At 55.8% G+C, this 21,558-nt stretch overlaps 1 protein-coding gene across 1 annotated transcript in view; it reads left to right on the top strand.

Annotated features, from left to right (window-relative positions):
* Positions 1-15,513: 15,513 nt before the first annotated feature.
* SFRP5 (secreted frizzled related protein 5) overlaps positions 15,514-21,558 on the top strand; it is an 11,621-nt gene continuing 5,576 nt past the window's right edge. Inside the window, exons 1-4 of the mRNA XM_006157406.3 lie at positions 15,514-15,588; positions 15,768-15,839; positions 19,303-19,386; positions 19,841-19,987. Coding sequence (XP_006157468.1) covers positions 15,514-15,588; positions 15,768-15,839; positions 19,303-19,386; positions 19,841-19,987 — 378 coding nt within the window. The remainder of the gene's footprint in view (positions 15,589-15,767; positions 15,840-19,302; positions 19,387-19,840; positions 19,988-21,558) is intronic.

Below are 21,558 nucleotides of genomic sequence, written 5' to 3'. Positions count from 1 at the left end.
GGAGAATGGAGAAGGGATTGCTGCGTGGCCATCCCCCCTGGGGGGCGATTTCTCACTTTCTGTCTCTCTGTCTCTGTCTTTCTGGTGAGCGCACGTGCCCTATAGCAAAAACCTCTCAAAAAAAAAACAAAAAACATTGACCTTTCCTTTGTTTCAAAACTGAAGAACAAATTATGAAAATATTTATTACTGATTATTAACAAAAATGATTTGTCACAGTAATAATTCTAAGACAGCCTGCAAGACTGTCATCCCCGGAATACACGGCGGGTATAACCCCTCTCCTGGCAGGTAGGCAGGGCCAGCGACTATAACAGAATGCTATAACCATCGACTTCGAGCTCATCCAAAGGGGACTATCCTGGGTGGGCTTGGCCCAGTCTGGTGACTCCTTTTTAAAGAAGGTGACACTTCAGAGATGTGTCCAGCTGGCCTTGAAGACGCAGCCTCTGTGAGTCCTACAGCTGCAAGGAAATTCATTCGGCCAAAACCACCCCAGTTTGGAAGAGGCCCTCAGGCCTCAGACAGCCCTAAGGCTGGCTCGCCCGGACACAGCTGGGCCCTGAGCAGAGGACCAGCCGACCTGCATCTGGGTTCTGACCCCCGGACTACAAGATGGTAACTGCTGCTTTAAACCGCCAAATGCGGGCGATCGGTCACAGAGGCAATAAAGAACTAGGTTACTGAATGCTTGTGTCCCCGGCTGACAGTTGGCAAGGAACAGAGGCTGGCTCTCAGTCCCCCACGTGGGCTCCTCACCCCTGCCTTGCTCCACGCAGGTGGGCACAGAGAAGCGCCTGGGCCGGGCTGTTAAGTGACCAACTAGACGCCAGCCTGTCCCACTCCAGGGCCTCCGTGGACGGTCCTGCGGTGCTCAGGGCCAAACGTCTCCCTGCCGTCACTGCCAGGCCCTTCCCGTGACTCGTGGTGACTTCCGGTAACAAACGGTGCTGGCGGCGGTGAGGGAACCGTGGCGGGGGCAGCTCCTGGCACAGACTCGTCGCTGCCCGGGTGCTCGCGCGACGCAGTGCCAACGCAGCCCGGTCTGCTTCCTCGGCACCCCGACGGTAACTGCTCCCCTCGCACACCCTGCTGCAGCCTCCCGCTGCAATGTGGGCCCCACAGAGACCGTGTCTGCCCGCACCCGGGTGCTACCGCGTCGCCCTGCACACAGGAGGGACTCCATGGCGTTCAGTGACCAGATCGTGGAGCTGAAAACGGACCTCTGTTCCTCCTCCGCACGCGGCCTTTTCTCGCCCTTTGTCCTGGCCCCATCTCATGGCTCTACGGGGACAGGTCTTCCTTGGGGAAATTCTGGGGTGGGCTCTCCCCCTCACCAGCTCTGCTCCAACTCACCCAGCTCCAGCCAGCCTAGAGGCTGGTCGCATCCAGGACCAGAGTTCTGCCAGGCGGCCTCTGCGAGGAGAGCGCTTCCCAGACACAGCTCCTGCTCCCTCTGCTGGCAGGAACAGGCAAGTGCGCAGAGAGCCCTCCAGGCTGGAGACCCTGGAGGCAGGAGGCAGCGGGCAGGGGCTCCCAGAGCTCCTAGCCAGGGCCCAGCCTGGGAGGAGGCAGGAGCGGGGCAGCGAGAGAGGTCAGCAGCCTGGCAGTCCTGCCCTGAGGCTTGCGGGCCTGGCCTCAGCCCTACCCACTGCTCTGTCTTTGCTGAGCAAGCGCTGGTTTCAGGACGGCAGCCTGGGGAGTAGGGACACCGCATCCACTCATCCCTGGGAGGGGCCCTCTGAGAGCCAAGGGTTCCCCCCCACAGTCCCAGCAGCTAGCACCACAGGCCTGCTACGCCCACGGCTCACTGTGCCGTCGCAGCAGCCCTGCCGCGTGGCCTTGGAACTAGATGCTCCAGCCCGACCGACGTCAGTGGATTGCAGCCCTGGCCAACGTCTTGCCCCTGGACAGACCTGGAATCGAAGCCATCATGTAAGCCGTGCTGAAGTCCACCGACACTGTGAGACCTTATGTGCTGGGTGTGTTCATCATAGCACTATAACTGATAGGCCAGCCAGTGGCAAGGGGGGGAAGGCGGCTGGATCCCACATGGCCAACTGGACGTTTGTGTCCTGGACCCGCCGGCATGGAAAACACACCGGCACATGCGCGTGCATGCCCAAAATCCCGAGAGGAGAACGGAGGAGAGGCTGCAGCATAGCCACCCCCTTGGGGGGCTCTCTCTCTCTGGTGAGTGTGTGGCTTATAGTCAATTTAAATATGCACACATTCATATATAACTGATAGGATTTTTTTCAGCACCCCTGGACCAGCAATTGCTTTGAGGTCAATCTGTCCCGAGCACCTCCACAACTGTGGTCACAGAGAATTTGCACAGGGCCAGCAGGTGGCATGGTGGTTCAGGCTCTAGACTCCCACATGGCCTACAGCAGTTCGAGTCCTGGTCCTGATGGCTTACTTTTTCACTTTCCCTCTCTTTCTGGTCAAAAATTTAAAAAATAATAATGATGAATAAAATTAAATGAAATAATTTTTTAATGGAAAAAAAAAAAAAAAGAATCTGCTCCCACGAGGGTCCAGGCCCTGAGGACCTGTCCAGGAAGTAAAGAATAACTATTCACTGAGCACCCGCCTTCTGCCAGCCACCAGGCTAAGCACTTGACATTTATCTTCCTCGCAAAACCTCCCACAAATCACAAGACATAGATACTATTATCTCTGTTGTACGAACGGGGAAACTGAGGTACCCAAAGGTTGAAGAACCCACCCACGATGACCCAGAGGAGGCAGAGCTGGGCTCTGAGTGGCTCTCCATGCTGCCAGCACTGGGATACGTAGACAGCGTTCTGTGTGGACCCCTGAATAGGCAGTGGCTCAAGGCCAGCTCCCCCTCCTGTCCCTCTGCCCCCACCCACTTGCTCTGCTCGGAAGGAGACTAAGACACGTGTTGGGCAAAGCCATAGCCACGAGCCTCTGCCCACAGGACCTCTGTCCCTCCCTGCTGATGGGGCAGCCAGGCCGCTCACTGAGCACCTTTAAACTGAAAGGGCCCTGGCTGTCTAGTGCAGTCCTGCCCGCCCCGCCCGTTGTCCCCTCCCGTGTAGAAGCAGGCGCAGAGTGGTGCAGTGACCTAAGGATGCAGGGGAGCTGCGGGCACACTGAGGGAGCCCGTCTCCTGGCTCCCCAGCCCAGCCCACAGCGGAGACTGTCCTGGTGCCGGCGGTAGGCTCCACTGCACCTCCAGATACCTGAGACTGGAACAGAGGCCAAACTCCCACAACCTCCACTGCCCTGCCCTGCGGGGGAGGGAGGGGGCTTATCTCTGTGGGGATGTGGTGTTGTCTCAGCCGCCCCCACCCCACCGGACAGCCTTGATTAATGGCTGGTGCTATCTTATCTCCCAGCTGCAGGGATTCCTGGGTGGTGGCAGAGCTGGGGAGAGCACACTGCCCCCAGATCAAACTGCAACCGGGCCAGAGGGCAGGGGGGCAAGAGAGGGCTCCGAAAGGGTCTGCCCCCAGCGGTAGCTCCCTTTCCCGACTGGCACTTAATGGGGGATCGGAATCGGTGGCTGCTGGTCACTGCCGCTGCAGTCCCGGGGCCAGGGGCTGCCCCACCTCAAAGCCAAAGGTCCCGGGACAGCCCATGGGGTGACCAGAACTCATCCCCTCTTTCTGACCTCAGACGCCCATCTGGAAAACAGGCACAGGTGTGGGGTTGGGAAATGAAGTCGGGGTCTGACGGTGCCTTAAATGTTATTTTATTGAATGACCTGAGAATGGCTCAGGGACGCTATCCAGCCCCGAGGCCGTCACACCAAGCCTCAGTTCCCCGTCTGTAGAGTGGGTGTAAGTGTTTCCACGTGGCCCTCCACACGCAGGCTGAGACGGTGTCTGAAAAGCCCTTTACGGACTGTTCCTGTAACAAGGAGTGTGGGTTTTGGGATCCCAGAGGGAGCCGCACACCAGGCTCTGGCCCCGGGTTGACGTTGACATGTGCTCCTATGCATAGGCCCACCCCAGAATCCAGGGTTCAGCTCCCAGAGAGGGTGCCTTCCTGTCCTCGGGGAGCACGTGCCAGGGCCCTCCCAGGCAGGAGGTGAGGAAGGATGGCCATCGTGTCCCTGTGCCCAGGACAGTCCCAGGTTAGCTCCTGCTGCTGACAGGTCCCTTTCGCTCTCCAGAGGGTCCCCACTTGGACAAGGTGTGGTCCCCAGGTGAAGGAGCGAGTTCTCCACCCCGCCCCGGGACAGCAATTCTCTGCCCGACCTGATTGCGGCCCGCCTGTCTGAGTCGGATGGCTCCTCTGTCAGGGCCAGAGGCCAAGAACCCCTGGCTGCACCTGCTCCCCGCTGGAAGGGCCCAGAGGCTCCAGCCACCTCTCCCTGGCCTTCCCAGAATCCCGTGCACACCAGAGGAGACAAGAAAAGGTGTTACAAGGAATGAGGGCAGGTGGGGAGAGCCCGGCCTCCGGGGGATAAACAGTAACAGAACGGGGTCAGGTGAGGAGAAGTACCGACGGCCAGTAGCTAAGGGAAGCCTGGGGAAAAGGAAGGATGGAGGGTGATGAAGGACAGGGAGGAAGAGATGAAAGGATGGATGGATGGACAGACAGACGAAGGAGGGATGAAGAGAGCTGGGCATGAGCCCTCTGATGGCCCGGCAGGCAGGGAGCCCGCAGAGGGCTTTATTTCCAGGACTCTGGAGCCCCAAGAAGCCAGTCCTCCCCCACCCGCAGACATTCCTAGGACCAGGCATTCCCCTCCGCTCACCCTTGCCCTGCCCACTGCCCTGCCGAAGGGCAAAGGGCAGCACGCCAAGGGAAGCTATCTGCTATCAGCGTCACTTACCCGGCCCTGTTGACTCTGGGTCGGCAATTAACAGAGTCTCCTTCCCAGATCAATTAAGAGTGGGGGGTCTGCGGAGGGCAGGGCCGGCAGGCTAGGTTACTCATTGATAAGGGGTGAGGGGCTGGTGGAGACCACTCCTGCTCCAGGGGGCCATCGCTGCCCCTTCCTGACTCTCAAAGAGGCTCCCATGATCCGGGCCGGAGATGGACAGAGCCCTGCCTAGAGAATCGATAATTTTTTAATGGAAGAGTGAGCATGTGTATGTGTGTGTGTGTGTGTGTGGAGGTGTGGGGCAGTGTGGGTGTGTGGGGCAGTGTGGGTGTGTGGGGGGTGTGTGTGGGGTTGTAGATGTGTGTGGGAGGGTGTCTGGGTGTGTGTGTAGGTGTGTGTAGGTGTGTGGAGTGTGTGAGGGTATGTGTAGGTGTGGGGTGTGTGTAGGTGTGTGGATGTGTGTGAGTCAGTGTGGGGTGTATGTGGGTATGTGTAGGTGTGTGGGTGTGTGTGTAGGTGTGTGTAGGTGTGTGGAGTGTGTGAGGGTGTGTGTAGGTGTGGGAGGTGGGTGCGTGTGTGTATGGGTGTGTGTGTGTGTCAGTGTGGGGTGTGTGGGTATGTGTAGGTGTGGGGGATGGGGTGTGGGTGTGTGTGTGTGTAGGTGTGTGGGGTGTGTGAGGGTATGTGTAGGTGTGGGAGGTGTGTGTGTATCGGTGTGTGTGTGTGTCAGTGTGGGGTGTATGTGGGTATGTGTAGGTGTGTGGGTGGGTGTGGATGTGTGTAGGTGTGTGTGTGTGTGTGTGTGAGGGTATGTGTAGGTGTGGGGGGGGGGATGTGTGTGTGTGTCGGTGTGTGGGGTATATGTGGGTATGTGTAGGTGTGGGGGATGTGTGTGTGTAGGTGTGTATAGGTATATGTGGGTAGGTGTGGATGTGTGTAAGTGTATGGGTATGTGTAGGTGTGGGGGGTGGAGTGTGTGTGTGTGTGTGTGTAGGTGTGTATAGGTATATGTGGGTAGGTGTGGATGTGTGTAAGTGTGTGGGTATGTGTAGGTGTGGGGGGGTGGAGTGTGTGTGTGTGTGTGTGTGTGTGTGCAGCCGGGCCTCGCTCCGCCTTCACTGGCAGCTCTGGGCAGGCTGAGACGGCACAGCCTCGTGGGTGAGATCGTGGGCTCGGGAGGAACATGGCCCAGACCCGGGTTCACAGACCCCGCCTTCCCCACTCACCTGCTGTGGGGCCGTGACAAGCTCCTCTCAGCCTGCCTCCGGGCCCCGCTCAGAACACGGATGATGGTGGGCAGGCCACGCATGGGCCGCCGTGAGGGCGGAATGGGTAACACATCCACGCGCCGTGGTGAGACCTCAGACCATGGCACGTGCTGTCAGCCGTGGCCAAGGCTCCCAACTCCGGGGACGCCCTTCTTAGTCTCTCCCCTCTCAGCTCCTCTCCTCGGCACTCCCCGGGCACCGGCAGGCCCCTACGGGCCCCGCGGAGGCCCCTGTGGTCCAGGCCTGTGCACGGCCAGGGGGCTGCTGACGTGTGAACCCACCACGACGAAACAGAATGAGTGTCGCTCAGCCACTGGAGAGGGGCACCCGGTGCAGCCATGAGCCTCTAAAACATTGTCGAGTGGAAAAGGCCATCTGCAAACGGCTGCAAACTCCACAGCTTCTTTACAGAACAGGCAGATCCAGAGAGAAGGGAAGTGCAGGAGTCGGGCAGCACGGGGTGGCCGGGAAAGTCGTGACGCATTTCTGCACAGAAAAACAAGCCACGATTTCCCGACGACCTGGTATCAGGTGGCCGTCGGGGCTGATGGGGAGGAGGGTAAGGCGCGACTGCCTCGTGTGCCTCAGGTTTCTTCTGGGGGTGGCAAAAACGCTTTAGAACTGGATTCGCAGGTAAAGGCTGCATAAACCGTGAATGTACTAAATGCCACCTGACTGCTTACTTTGAGATGGCTGGTTTCAGCTCAGCCGCTGGGGCTCAGTGGTAACACAGGCACCCTGCAAGGCTGGAAGCCATATGGTGAACACAGGTTCGGATCCCCAGGTCAGCATGAAAACACTCCGGGAACACCCGTGAGCATCCAGGATCCTGAGGAGCTGGAGGGCCGTGGAGAGGGGGTCCCAGCATGGTGAGCCCGTCAAAAGTGCCTCTCTCTCTGTGTCTCTGTCTCTCTCATGCACAAACATATTGTCTAACATTTTTTTAAAAGATGACTTATTGGAGAGAGACAGAGAGATGGAAAGGAATAAGTCACCCTCTCCAAGGGGAGATGGCCACACTGCAATCCCATCTTCTCCATTATCCTCTTGGGATTCTGGGAGCACACGCACACACCCCCGGCATGATTCTGAAGCTGCTGAGTCTGGGACTTGAACTCTAGTTGATCATGTGGGAGCCCAGCACCTTAACCACCACGCCACCTGCTGGAAGTCACATGAATTCCACCTCGCAACATTAATGAAGAACTCGGGTCCTCAGGAACACTCGCCACCTTTCACACGCTCAGGAGCCACGGGGGGGCTGGTGGTGAGGGACTGGAGAACACAGGTGGGGAACACTCCTGTCATTGCAGGGGTTCTCCTAAACAGCTGCCAGGCTAGCGTGATGTGACCTCCGGGTGATCAACAATACAGTGACAAAAGCCCCTTCTGCACTCCCACCTGATCTTCTCCCCAGGGAGGCATTGTGATTTTCCTTTCCTTTTCTTTTCTTTTTTTTTTTTTTTTTTGGAGGTTTTTGCCATAGGGCGCGAGCGATCGCTAAAAAAACAGAGAGAGACAGAAAGCGAAGAATCACCCCCCGGGAGGATGACCATGCCACAATCCCTTCTCCTCCATTCTCCTCTTGGGATCTTGGACACACATGCACACAGACGCCTGGCGTGAGTTTAAAACAGGGAGTCCGGAATTCGAACCACGGTCGACTACATGGGGAGTAGACCCAGAGGGGAAGTGTTACCCCAAGTTTGTACAGGAAGTGGCAGGGTCTTTAGAGTCCCAGGTCCTCTCTCCCTCCCTGAGAGGTGAGCTTGGGTCCAGGACCCGGTTAGCAAACTCCTGTCTGGGATCCGACTGCTGCCCACACCCCGACTCCTGTTTTCCTGTCAGACCTGCTTTCTTCTAACAGGGCCTTGGCACCAGTTTAAAGCAGGAAAGGGTGTGAAAGTGTGTGGTCTGGAGTCGAAGGGTGCTCGGTTCCTGTTTGCAAAAACTGTGGGGAAGAGCACGTATTGCCAAGAGATTTGGAATTTTAACAAAAATTCCAGGAAGCCAGAGGCTGGGTAACGTGAACGCCGAGGAAAGAATGCGCCTTCGCCGGACCCCACGTGCCTGGCCGCTTTAGGTCACAGGGCACGGGCCTCTGTCCCTGCGGCCCTGGGATGAACTCGGAGCCCCCGGGGCTGGCCGGGACGGGGCCACTTGGCTTACTTACTTGTCCTGCCTCTGGCACTCTGGACTCACAGGGCAGACAGAAAAGCACAGAAACTCAAGGAGCTCCACGTTTTGTTCACTTCCCGCTCCATCACTCTCTGCCACTGCCTCGGAGACCTCGAGTAAGTTCAGCTGACCTCTCTGCGTCTCAGTTTTCTCATCTGCAAAGCGGAACTGTCCATGCATGCCTTCCTCAGCTGCGTCAGGACGAAGGAAGATGTGACTCCCAAGCACCCCATAGGATGAGTGACCATCCACAGACCCAGGCAGTTCTCAGTGCTGTCCCCAAGGGAAGCCTTCCCTAAGCCGACCGCTGGGAAATCTTACAACTCAAGTCCTCATTCATTATACTCATAATGGGGCCCGCAGATGGCATAATGGTTACATTGCTGGACTCCCACATAGCCAACCATGGTTCGAGTCTAGGTCCCAGAGCTTGAAACTCAAACCAGGCTCGTGTGCGTATGTGCCCAAAACCCCGAAGGAGAATGGAGAAGGGATTGTGGCCTGGCCATCCCCCCCTGGGGGTGATTTCTCACTTTCCCTCTGTCTCTGTCTCTCTCTGGCAAGCACATATGCCCTAAGGCCAAAACCTCTTAAAAATGATACAATACTGGGACCAACAGTTGGCATAATGGCTATGTCACTGGACTCCCACATAGTCGACCGCGGTTTGAGTCCCAGACCTGGTGGCTTAAACTCACGCCGGGCACATGTGCGTGCATGCCCAAGATCCCAAGAGGAGAATGGAGGAGAAGGGATTGTGGCGTAGCCACCCCCCTGGGGGGTGATTTCTCGCGCTTTCTGTCTCTATGTCTCTCTCTGCCTGTCTGGCGAGCACATGTGACCTATAGCAAAAACCTGTCCAAAAAAAAAAGATACAATACTAATAATGGCACTGCAGGATGATGATGAAACCCAGGGGCCAGGGCTGGCTGCCCTCCTGCTCCCTGTGTGGTGGAGTCAGATTCCCACAGGACAAGTCATCCAGCCACCTCTGACTTCCCTTCTGGGAAGGGTCGATGGAAACACCTACCTCACAGCGCTGTCCAGAGGATTAAATGAGATGATGGAGAACTTAGCGGAGGGCCCGGACAAGCAAATGTCTGCTAACGCTATTTTACTTGGCAGTTTATTTATTTATTTCGTCCACAAACAAGAGAGACAGAGACAAAGAGACAGCACTCAACCGGGTCCTGATGCTGCAGTCCACCCCAGACCATGGGTGGGCGTGAGTGCCTGGCGTACCGGGGAGGTCTCCAGATGCTCCCAGAGCCTTCCCTGTGGGTCAGCCCCGCAGAACACCGTTTTACAGCTGCACCACCACCCAGCCCCCTGCCGACACCGTTATTAACCAGAGCCCTGAGCTGGGTGCTGGGGCTCCAGGACACAAACCCAGCGACCTACCCCAGGCAGCAGGGCCGGGAGCAGGGCTGTGTGGGACTTCCCGAGGGCAGAGTTATCAGCCTGAAGGAGGCCCAGGAGCCTCCATGAGATCACTTTGCAACATGGAGTTGGGGACCATCCCCGGCTGTGGGGTAGGCCTGGGTCAGCCTCTGGGGCAACAGTCCCCGGAGTCCAGGGACAACTCACAGCCTTGGGAATTAATCCCTGGCCTCGCCTGGCCACCAGCTCTCTCAGAACTGAACAGAAAACAAGGCACTGTGAGGCAGGCCGCAGAGGCTCAGCACAGCGGGGCCATCAGTCAGAGCAGAGTTCCGGGCGGACATCCAGAATGGCCAGCCAGGGCACACCGGCTGCCGAGAGCCCCAGGGTAACCCTGGACACCCAGAATGGCCGGCCAGAGCACACCGGCTGCCGAGAGCCCAGGTAACCCCGGACACCCAGAATGGCCGGCGAGGGCACACCGGCTGCCGAGAGCCCGGGTAACCCCAAAGAGTCCACGTGGACAGGGCAGGGGAGGGCCCGAGGACAGGCTCTGCACCCCTCTCATCTGTCCCACCTGTCGGGTTGCCACACGCCATGTCATCTGAAATGGGACTGCTCTACTTTTTTTGGTGCTCACTGGAAAAACGGAGTCAGAAAGTGAGAAATCACCCACCAGGGGGATGGCCACGCCGCAATCCCCTCTCCTCCATCCTCCTCTCAGGATTTTGGAAGCACACGTGCACGCGCGCGCGCACACACACACACACACACACACACACACACACTCCCAGCGTGTTTCAAGCTGCCCCGTCCAGGACTGGAATCGCCGCCTACCACGTGGGAGTCCAGCATCTTAACCACTACGCCACCTGCCGGCCCCGGACCGCCCTGCTTCTGAAGCAGTCACAGCGCTGGCCGCAGGCGGATTCTGTCATGCAGGGCCATGCCGGCCCTGGCAGGAACTGCCCACCGAGCGCTGTCCTGGTCCTGGTGACCACACTTATTCCCGCCCCGTGGGGGTGAGCTAGCCACCCAATAGAGAAGCACTTGTAGTTCAACTCTCCCCTCTGACAGGAGAAGCAGCTGAGCCCAGGAAGCCAAGCAACTAGCCACAAGGGGTGGAAGCTGAAAACTGGGGCGTGCAGGAAGTGGGCCGAACCCAGGCCCCAAACCCGGAAGTGAGCGGAAGGGAAGTGGGGTGGGGTGGGTGTGGGCACCCATCCCCTGGACTGCAGGCTAGAAGAACCAGGACCAGCAGCTCCTACCAGGGCCTGAACCCTCAGCAGCCTGCACAGAGGAGCCATTCTGAGGCCAGGCGAGGGGGCCAGGACCACCACAGTGGCCCTAAGGGCAAGCTTCCAGCCGTTCCCAGGCCCGAGGCCCCAGCAGAGGACAATTGCCCCATTGGCCGGTGGGGAGAGGAGCTCCGGCCAACTGCGTGCTCCGCCCACTGCGGGGCCAGGCCGGCTCCTCCCACCGCACCCTCTTCTTAATGAGGCCGTTGTTTGTGCAGGGTTCCCCAGTGGCGGGCCCCCACCCCTAACCCCCTGCCCTGGCTTTCCCCTTCACAGCCCTGCCGGGGGTCCTCCCCGGGTTCCTGACTTCCGCCCCTGCACCCAGAGCACAAAGTCCCCCGAGGCCTCCCTGCTATGGTCCCCTTGCTGGACCTGTCACTCACCCCCACCCCCAGCCTGTTTCTCACGTTAAGCAGAGATGCACGAACTGCCATCCACTTCTGTCCATGAGAGGAGGAGCTCCATCCTGAGAGCATGTAATTCCAGCCCAGAGCAAAGCAATCTGCTGTTTTATTTACAGGCAAACGAACCGTTCTGTGTTGATTTGGGGAAACATGGGGAATGGTTTATGAGCATTTAGTGCCGCCTTCCCAGTCCCTGGGTGGTCAGGAGCACGCAGAATGGAGGGCAGCTTTCAGCTGCAGCGTCTGGAACCCGAGGCCCAGCAAGCCACAGCCTGGTGGGAGGGTGGGACCCGTGTTGCCAGCTGAGATGGCACACCAGCCTTGAGCACTTACCCTGAGCAGTTCGAAAGCACCTTCAAGAATGTCTCATTTAGAGGAGAATGGAGGAGAAGGGATTGCGGCGTGACCATCCCCCCTGGGGGGTGATTTCTCGCTTTCTGTCTCTATGTCTCTGTCTGTCTGGCGAGCGCACGCGCCCTACAGTGAAAATCTCTCCAAAAAAAAAAAAAAAAAGAATGTCTCATTTAATCTCCCCAATAAATTCTTCCTGTCTCTGCAGATGGGGAAACTGAGGCGTGGGCGCTGCATCTTACTGGAGTTCCCACAGCCTATACATGATAGAGGCAAAATCCTAACGGGCACAGGTACCCTCAACTGTCTGGACCCAGTGCCTTTCCAGGTTCCACCAAGAGGAGCCCTGGGGGACCAGCAGGTGGCGTGGTGGCTAAGGCACCGGACACTCTCACATGCCCGACCACGGTTCGACTCCCAGAACTCTCTCTCTCTGGTCAAATTAAAATAAAACAAATGAATAAATAAAATTAAAATTAATAATAATAAAGAAAACAGGAGCCCTGGGGTGCCTCTCCCCTACCAGGAAGTCACCCAACTGTGACAGGAGGCTATCTGTGATGTGTATACCAGCTGCCTCTGGACTGTGCTTCCTGGGGGCGGTGGCCCAGCCGAGGTCAAACCTGCTGCAGCCTCAGTGACTTGTCTCATGGAAAGGTCAGCTTTCCCCACGAGGCAGGAACCCACAAGCTACAGAAGGAAGCCCTGCTACTTGGCTGGATGACTCTGGGCAAGTTACCAAACCTCTCTGAACCTCAGTTTTCTCATATAAAATGGGGATAATACTGCTTCCCTTCCAGGAAAAGGGATTGCAGAGTGACCATCCCCTCTGGGGGGAGCAATTTCTTGCTTCCTGTCTCTCTGTCTGTCTCTCTGGCGAGTGTGTGTACCCTATAGCAAAAATCTCTCTAAAATAAATAAATAAAAATTAAGTTAAAATATTGCCTCCCACCCAGTGCTGTTGGGATGATGAGGTGAGAGCACAGATGGGAACGCACAGAGCATAATCCCAGGCACCTAGGAGGCCCTAAACAAGCATTTAAGAGAGGGGGGAGGGGCCAGGCAATGGCGTGGTGGCTAAGGCAGCTGGCTCCCACCAGCCGACTTCACAGTTCAAGTCCCAGACCTGGTGACTTGAAAAACACACCAGGCAAGTGTGCACGTGTGCACAAAATCCCAAGAGGAGAGTGGAGGAGAAGAGATTGTGGTGTGGCTGCCCCAACGCTGGGAGAGGGGGGTGATCTCGCTCTTTCTCTTCCCTCCGTAGTGAGTGCACATGCCCTATAGAAAAATGAAAAGAAGAAGAGAGAAGAAGAGAAGAGAGAAGAAGGAAGGCAAGAGGAAGAAAGAAGGAGGAAGAGGAGGAAGAGGAGGAGAAGGAGAAGAAAAAACAAAAGAGAAAGAGGAGGAAGGGAAGCCAATCTGAGCTTGGGGGCTTGTCTATCTTTCCCCACCCCTCGGCTGGCATGGCAACTGTCACATGACTCAACTTTCTCAACTCAGTCTTCACCAGCTCCTCCCACAGTCAATCTGTAACCCTGCTGATGTTCCCTGGGTCTCCCAAGAATTCAAACAGATCCCAAAAAAGGTTCTGGGCTCCAGCCTGAGCCCACCTGATTCCAAAGACTCCTGGCTTCTTCCGCTTCCTCCCAGCACGCAGCACCCACCCATTCGTTCGCTCATGTAGCATTTACTGAGCACCTACTACGTGATTGGCGGTGTGCTCGGAGCAAGGGAGACCGAGACGGACGAGGCGAGGTCTAGCCAGCGGGAAGTGAGAAAGAGCAGGAAGCACAGTTACAGAACGGCCCCTGGAATGAGGGCTGTAAGGGAGCCTCGGTGCAGAGTGCCTGGCAAGGAGGCCTGGCTGCCTGGCTACCAGCTTCATCCTCAGGCAGCAGCCATGGGGGCTGGAGCAGAGTGAGCTGCCGGGTGTGCAGTTTGGAATGATGGTTCAGCTCCCGCAGAGTGGAAAACCGAGACTGAAGACACGGGAGCTGGGCGATGGGAAGAGGGCGTACAGAGAGCAGAGAGAAGGGAAGGGCATGAGTGGGCACCAGGGAGACTGAGGGTAAGGAACTACCGAGCTGGGTGTCGGTCTCTAAACACCACTGTCACTCCAGGGCTCCACGGTATCATTTAGCAAACTTTTTTTAGAGAAAGTTCTGCTATAGACGACATGCACTTGCTAAAGAGACAGAGAGACAGAAAGTGAGAAATCACCCCCAGGGGAGATGGCCACACCAACCCCTTCTCCATTCTCCTCTCAGGATCTTGGGCATGCACAGGCACACACATCTGGCGTGCGTATTAAGCCCCCGGGTCTGGGACTGGAAGCGTAGTCCACAATGTGAGTCCAGAGACATGACCATTACACCATCTGCTGGCCCCTATAATAAGCAATTTAAAAAATGAACTCTATGGGAACCAGCAGTTAGAGTAATGGCTATGTCGCTGGACTCCCACTTAGTCGACCGAGGTTCGTGTCCCAGACCCGGTGGCTTAAAACTCACGCCGGGCGCTTGTGCGTGCGTGCCCATGCTCGCGCCCTAGAGTGAAAACCTCTCCAAAAAAAAAAAAAAGAAAAAAGAAAAAAAAATATATATATATATATTTTTAAAAATGAACTCTAACCTTCTCAAGAATCCTAGAAGGAATTATTGGTACATCATCTCCGCTGTACAGATGAGGAAACTGAAGAGCAGACAGGGCAGAGAACTTTCCCAAGGCCCAGGGCACTGCTGAGGGTAGAGGCCAGTCTGTCTGCCGAGTTCATGCTCTTAACCGAAACACTTGACCACCTCTGGCTTCTAGCCAGGGTTGCCTATTAGCCACAGCCTAGGCCTCCTGGGCATGCTGGGGACGGGGGAGAAGAGGAGAACCCGGGGCAGCCTCCCTGGCCACCGCCCATCTAGAGAAGGCCAGCAGGGCCCGGCCCCTCCCACTTGTCTTTGTGCTCCTGATGAGCACGCTTAGAGCAGGACGAAGCCCCAGGCCCGACACGGCCCGGTCTGCTTTTGTCCCCTGAGCCTCAGGAGACCCAGGACAACCCGGGAGCCTGTCGTGCCCACCACAGGCTCACAGAGGGAGCACTGAGACTTGTCCCCCTGGCCCCTGATTCGGTGACCTGTGAGTCTGGCTCCAGGTCCCCCTGGCCCCCTGATTCAGTGACCTGTGAGTCTGGCTCCAGGTCCCCCTGGCCCCCTGATTCAGTGTTCTGTGAGTGGGGCTCCAGGTCCCCCTGGCCCCTTGATTCTGGCTCCACCTCTCTACAGCTGGTCCCCACTGCTACCACGATCCTGAGCAGGCCCCCCTGGACTGCCACAGGAGCACAGGCTGCCTGGCAGGGGAACCTGAACAGCTGGAGCCTCTGCACAGATGTTGACTTTGCAACTGACAAAACCCAAGGCTGTTAGGACCAGCAATGGCATAATGGCTACGTCGCTGGACTCCCATGTACTCAACTGCAGTTCGAGTCCTAGAGTTCGTGTCTTAAACTCAGACCAGGCGCGTGTGCGTGTGTGCCCAAGGTCCTGCGAGGAGAATGGAGGAGAAGGGACTGCGGCGTGGCCATCCTCCCTGGGGGGTGATTTCTCACTTTCTGTCTCTCTGTCTCTGTCTTTCTGGTGAGCGCATGTGCCCTATAGCATCTATACCTCTCAAAGAAAGAAAAAAAAAGAACCCTAAGGCTGCAAAGTGAAACAGTGCTGGGGTAGGAACAGCACTGGACTGAGAGTCAGAAAGGTCCCTGTGCCATTTCCTCCCGTAGAAAATGAGGGGGTGCTGTTCAGTGCCAGGTGCCACCAGCACCGCCAGCTCTATTCGGCCTCATGGCCCTGGCTTTTGGCCGAGCATACAGCAATGGCTGCTATGAAGACAGTCCCCCGCCAGGGAAGCCCGGGTCTGTAAAGGGCATGTGACTGCAGGGGACTTGGAAATAATGACAAGACTCTGTCTTACCCCTTCAGGTTTCCCAGACCTGCCAGGAGGCCGACAAGCCTGTGCTGGCGGGACCTTCTCACAGCCAGAGCGGGCACAGTGACAGGGACTGGGGGCCTCATTCCATCCCTCAGCCACACTTCAGGCTCAGAAGACCATCAGCCTCACCTCCATCACCCTCCTAAACCCCTTCCCTATTAGCCCGTTTGAGCCTCAAGTAACCCATGGAGAACGCAGGACAAAGGGGTCCTCTCCATTTTGCAGATGAGGCTGCTGGGACTCAGGGTGGAAAGGACCTGCCGGTAAATTGAAAATGCCTAACTCAGCTGTTTTGAAGTCAAGCTCGATCCACTCCCTACTGCCCCGCACTGCCTCTCCAGAGAGCCTTGTCGGGAGGCACGGATGGCACGCCTGGCTCGTGTCTGTGTCATGGCCTGTTACAGTGTCACAGAGCTGCTCTTACCCACGCTCTCAGTAAGCCTTCACTGCACCCAGTAGGTGGGTACTACTAACCCTATTTACAGATAAGAAACTGAGGTTCAGAGTTCAACAGACACATGCCCAAGGACACAGTGCTGGGAAGTTGTCAGAATTTGCCACGGGCCTGACTCCAAAACCCAGGCCCTTCCTGCCACACTGCCTCGCTTTTGTGTGTCTATCTCCACGTGGATAAGGACACGCTAGTTCCATGTCGGCGCCTGGCCTGTAGCAGGTTCTATTTAAGTAATAGTTCACCAAACTTTATTCCAAACCTGTAAGCATGACGAGGAGGGGCCAGCAGGTGGCGCTGCGGTGATATCGATGCACTCCACATGGTCAAATGCTATTAGAGTCCGGGACCCAGAGGTTTGAAACTCACGCGGATGCGTGTGTGCGTGTCCAAGACCCCAGGAGGAGAATGGAGGAGAAGAGATTGTGGTGTGGCCATCCCCCAGAGGTGATTTCTCACTTTCCCTCTCACTGTCTCTGTCCTTGCTCTCTGGCAAGCACACACACCCTAAGGCAAAAACCTCTTTAAAAAAAAAAAAAAAGGAACCAAGGAGGGGCTAGCCCTGCGGCCTAGTGGCCAAGGGAGCTAGACCCCACATGGTCATCAACAGGGTTCAAACCCTGCCCCTGGAAGCTCGAACAGCACATTGAGTATTTGTGCATGCCTGCCCCAAATCCCGACAGGACAGAGAAATAGAGAAACAGACCCACGGCGGGTGGGGGGAGGGCTCCTTCTCTCTGTCTCTCCCTGCAAGCAGATGCACCTTCTGAAAAAAATTAAAAAGGATCAAAAGAAGATATTTCATACAGAGAGGAGGAACAATCCAGCCAGAAGACACATAATCATGAAAAATTTTGTTCTTGACAACATAGCTTCAAAGTATACAAAATGGATTTTAAAAAGAAAAAATTGACAAACCCACAAGACAGATTTTATATACCTCTATCACAAACGGATAGATTGGGGCCAGCAGGTGGCATGGTGGTTGAGGGCGCTGGACTCCCACATGGCCGACTGCAGTTCAAGTCCCGGACCTGGCAGCTTGCTTTCTCACTCCCAACCCCTCTCTCACTTCATCCTTCTCTGGTCAAATTAAAATAAATAAATTTATTAAATTAAAAATAAAATAATTCTTAAAAAAAAAAGAGAGAGAAAGAAATAGTTAGATTAAGTAGGCAAGCAGTTCTCAAACATTTTAGTCTCAGACCTCTCTTTTGCATTCTTTTTGAGAGATTCTTGCCATAGGGCACATGCTCTCACAGTGAGAGGAAAGCGAGAAACCACCCCCTCAGTAGGGATGACCACATTGCATCCTCCTCTTGGGAGCGTACACACATGCACACATGCCCGGTGTGAGTTTCAGGCCACTGGGTCTGGGACTTCAAACTATAGTTGACCACAGGAGGGTCCAGTGCCTTGACCGCTATGCTGCCTGCTGGTCCTGCCCCCTTTTGCACAGAACTGAGAACCTTGGGGCCAGCAGGTGGCATAGTGGTTATATCGCTGGACTCCCGCATGGCTGCTCGCATTTCAAGTTCCAGACCCGGCAGCTTGAAGACCACGATGGGCCTGTGTGCACTCAGGCCCAAGATCCTGGGAGAAGAATGGAGGAGAGGGGATTGTGGCGTGGCCTCTCCGCTAGGGAGTGATTTCTCACTTTTCCTCTCATTGTCTCTGTCTCTCCTCCCCACCCAGCGAGTGCACGCGCCCTAGGGAAAAACCTCTAAAAAAAAAAAAACTAAAGACCTGAAAGAGAGTTTGTATATGTGGGCATATATCTATCATTATTTACCATATCTGAAATTGAAAATGAGGAAAAATTAATTCACTGATTTAAATAATAAAAACCATTATATGTTAACATAAATAAATTTTTGGAAAAACACATTACATTTTCCAAAACAAAAACAAAATCTAGTGAAAAGACTGCTATTGTTTTACATTTTGGCAAATCTCTTTATGTCTGGCTTAATCGAAGACAGCTGGATTCTCATATCTGCTCCTGCATTCAATCTGTTGCCATATGTTGTTTTGGTTGAAGTATGTGAAGAAAATGTGGCCTTGCACAGTAATGGAGCTGGAACAGGGAGGAGCATTTCATTAATCTTTCCAGGTAGCTGTGGGGTTTTTTTACACTACCAAGAAAACTGATATGTGGTAGGTTCTTAAAGGCTCACTGTCATACAGAATCTGAAATGATATTGACTTCTTTTACTCTGTCACCGTAACATCCATTGATCTAGCTTGTACTTTGGAGGGGCCCTTGAACTATGTACGATTTGAACTTGTAGACCCCTGAGAGGGTCTTAAGAGACCTAGAGACCCCTGACTGCGCTGTCAGAACCACCAGAATAGACAATTTCATAAAGAAAAGCATGACTTGATAACAGCACGTTTCCCCTAAGAGTTTCGTTGTAGAATTGTGTCCACAATAAGCCATAAATATACATTCTCTGGAACAAATGGCCCCTCCGCCAGCTGGGGGAAGGGTGAGCCTGGACAGACCGAAGTGCTCCAGGACAGATAGTCGCCCGGTGTGCCAGCAGCTGCCCAGGCCCTGGTTCAGCTTCCTCAAGAAGGGCTCTCTGGGCTGGTTGGGGGTGGTTGGGGGTGTTGGACTGCCACATGGCTGACCTCGGTTCAAGGCCCAGACCTGGTGGCTTACTTTCTCTTTTCCCTCTCTCCCACACCCTGTCCCTCTCTGTTCAAATTAAAATAAATAAATAAAAGTTAAAATAAAACAATACTTTAAAAGGGGGGTGGGCTCTCTGAGCCGGCTGGTGGCATGGTGGTTAAGGGCACTGGACTCCCACATGACCAACCACAGTTCAAGTCCCGGACCTGGCGGCTTGCTTTCTCACTTTTCTACTTTCACTCTCCCTCTCACACTGTCCCTCTCTGGTCAAATTAAAGTAAATGAAACAAATGAATAAAGTTAAGTAAAATAATCCTTTAAAATAAAAAGGGCTCTCAAGAGAGCACAGCCTTCTGCCTGCCTGCCTGCAGAGCCAGGGCAACTGGCCACAGCGAGAGCCCCACCGAACACTGCCCCAGAGTGCAGCCCTCGCCTGGGCTTGGTTCCCATGAAGGGCTTCCCCTCTTGCTCTCACCGGGTGCCAACTCTGTCAGGGAGCCTTCAGGTCCCCAAGACAGACTGGCTGGGTCCCGACTGCCCCTCCTTCTCTCCCAGGCTTCCGGCATGGGGCCCCCAGAGCCCTTGGGTACAGACTCACTCAGCTCTCGGGCCGAGCTGTTCTTACATAACCAGCAGCAGGTACAATGCCCAGGTCTGTCCAGGCTAGCATCGCACGCCAAGAACAGCACCACTGACCAGCTGCCCAAGGAGCCAGCACCTTGCACAACCACCTGTGGGCTCAGACATCCCTGCCAGTGCCCATGGCCACATCTCCCCTGGAGGGCAGAGAAGCCTGCCAAACCCCAATCCAAGGGGGCGAGGGGGCAGCAGTGCAGGGAGCAGCGCTCTGCGCAGAGCCCAGACCAGGGCCTGGCAAGCGAGGCTCACGCCTCATTCCCACCCAAAGCCACCTGCCCTTTGGGGACCTAACATTCCTAGGGGCCCGTTAAGTGCTAGCACTGTGCCTGGGGCTTCTTTCCATTCATTTTATTTGCCCCTCACCATAACTGCTGAAAATTTTCTATTAATATTTTGCAAACAAGGAAATTAAAAGTCAGGATGGGGAAGCTCTTGCCTGAGGTCCCACAACTAGGGAGCTATGGGGTCTGCACCTGGCTCCATGGACCGTGCCTACACTAGCCCTCGGGCCTTCCGAGGGGCGCCGCAGAACCTCTCCACGCAGCAGAGGAAGGGAAGGCCCCCGGCTTGCTCTGCCGGCATCCACCAAGTCATCCTGGATGTCAGGAGACAGCTTGTCCCGCACACCATGCAGGGGCTCTGTCTGCTGCTGCTTCTCCCAATTCGAGCAGGTTGGGCATGGCCGGTCTGAGCCTCGATGTCCCCAGGACACCCTACCCCATGGCTTCACACAGTGGGGACTCAGGGCACATTCATAGACTACTGAGGGGGTAGACCCTTGCCCCTCTCCACTACCACAGCAAGACAGGACCATGGGAAGGCAGGGGCTCTGAGAACACTGGGCGGGGCAGGTGGGATGAAGGGGGGTATGGTGGAGGGCAAGTGCCCAGCATCCCTGCCTCCCAACAGGGCTAGCCCCAGCTGTCCAAGCCCTATTGTGAGACACCTCCCAGGGCACCCTCCCCACTCGTGGCCAGGAGGTCAGGTGTCAGGCTAGCTTCCCGAAGCCTCCCACCCCCACCAAGCCCATCCAAGTTTCCTTCTTTCTTTCTTCCTTCCTTCCTTCCTTCCTTCCTTCCTTCCTTTCTTTTTTTGAGAAGTTTTTGCTATAGGGCGCGTGCACTCGCCAGAAAGACAGAGAAAGACAGAGAGACAGAAAGCGAGAGATCACCCCCCAGGGGGGATGGCCACACTGCAATCCCTTCCCCTCCATTCTCCTCTCAGGATCCTGGACATGCACGCACATGTGCCCAGCATGAGTTTAAGCCACTGGGTCTGAGACTCGAACCGCAGTCGAATACAGGGGAGTCCAGCAACAAAGCCATTACACCAACTGCTGGTCCCCCAAGTTCCTTTATTGCTAAATACTTATTTGTTATTATTATTTAATTTGCTATAGGCCACATGCATTCACCAGAGAGAGACAGACAGACAGACAGACAGAGAAGGAAAATGAGAAAGCAAGCCACTAGGTCTGGGACTTGAACCGCGGTTCGTCATGTGGAAGTCCAGTGCCTTGACCACCACGCCACATGCTTAAGAGAAAGTCAATGGAACGCAGGGCCCAGACAGGAGAGGGAGACCCAAAGCATGAAGTTCCTGAAAGTCACCTCCTCTGTGTCCTCAGATGCCCAGCTCAGAGACACTGTCCCTCCGCTCCTCCTCCCACCACGGTCTGTCCTCTGATGGAGTTTATCGCATTAAGTCCTGGACTTCGGAGCCCCACACCCAGATTCAGGTCCTGCCTCCTTCACACGAGCGAGCGGTGTGATCAAGGGCCAGCTGCTTCACCTCTCTGAGCCCCTACCCAGAGCCGTGAGGGAAATCCCAGACCGGGGAGGCCTGGCTGTTTCTGGCCTCAGACTCTGGAGGCAGCCTCCCGCCAGCTCTAACCTTTAACCTCCGCCTCGGTATCTGCATCTGCGAAGTGGGCTGAGGAGCAGTGCCCGGGAGGGTGAGGGGACGGACGTGGCCCCAGCCACCAAGGACTGCCCTCACTAGACAGCCGTGGCCGAGGCCGTGCGGCGCCTGGCGCGGTCTCTGGCTCCTCGAAGAGCGCACTAAGTAGCTGTGACCATCTTCACCCCCTAGGGTGACCGCCCTGGGGGTGGGCCACGCCCGTCCTGACTCCCGGCCGCACGGTGCCCGCACCACGCGGGAGTGCAGGCGGCG

This window comes from Tupaia chinensis, unplaced genomic scaffold (genome assembly GCF_000334495.1).
Source record: "Tupaia chinensis unplaced genomic scaffold, TupChi_1.0 Scaffold000539_1, whole genome shotgun sequence".
Classification (NCBI taxonomy): domain Eukaryota; kingdom Metazoa; phylum Chordata; class Mammalia; order Scandentia; family Tupaiidae; genus Tupaia; species Tupaia belangeri.
The sequence above is the reverse complement of the archived record's forward strand: the minus strand, read 5'-3'. Positions and strand labels throughout refer to the sequence as shown.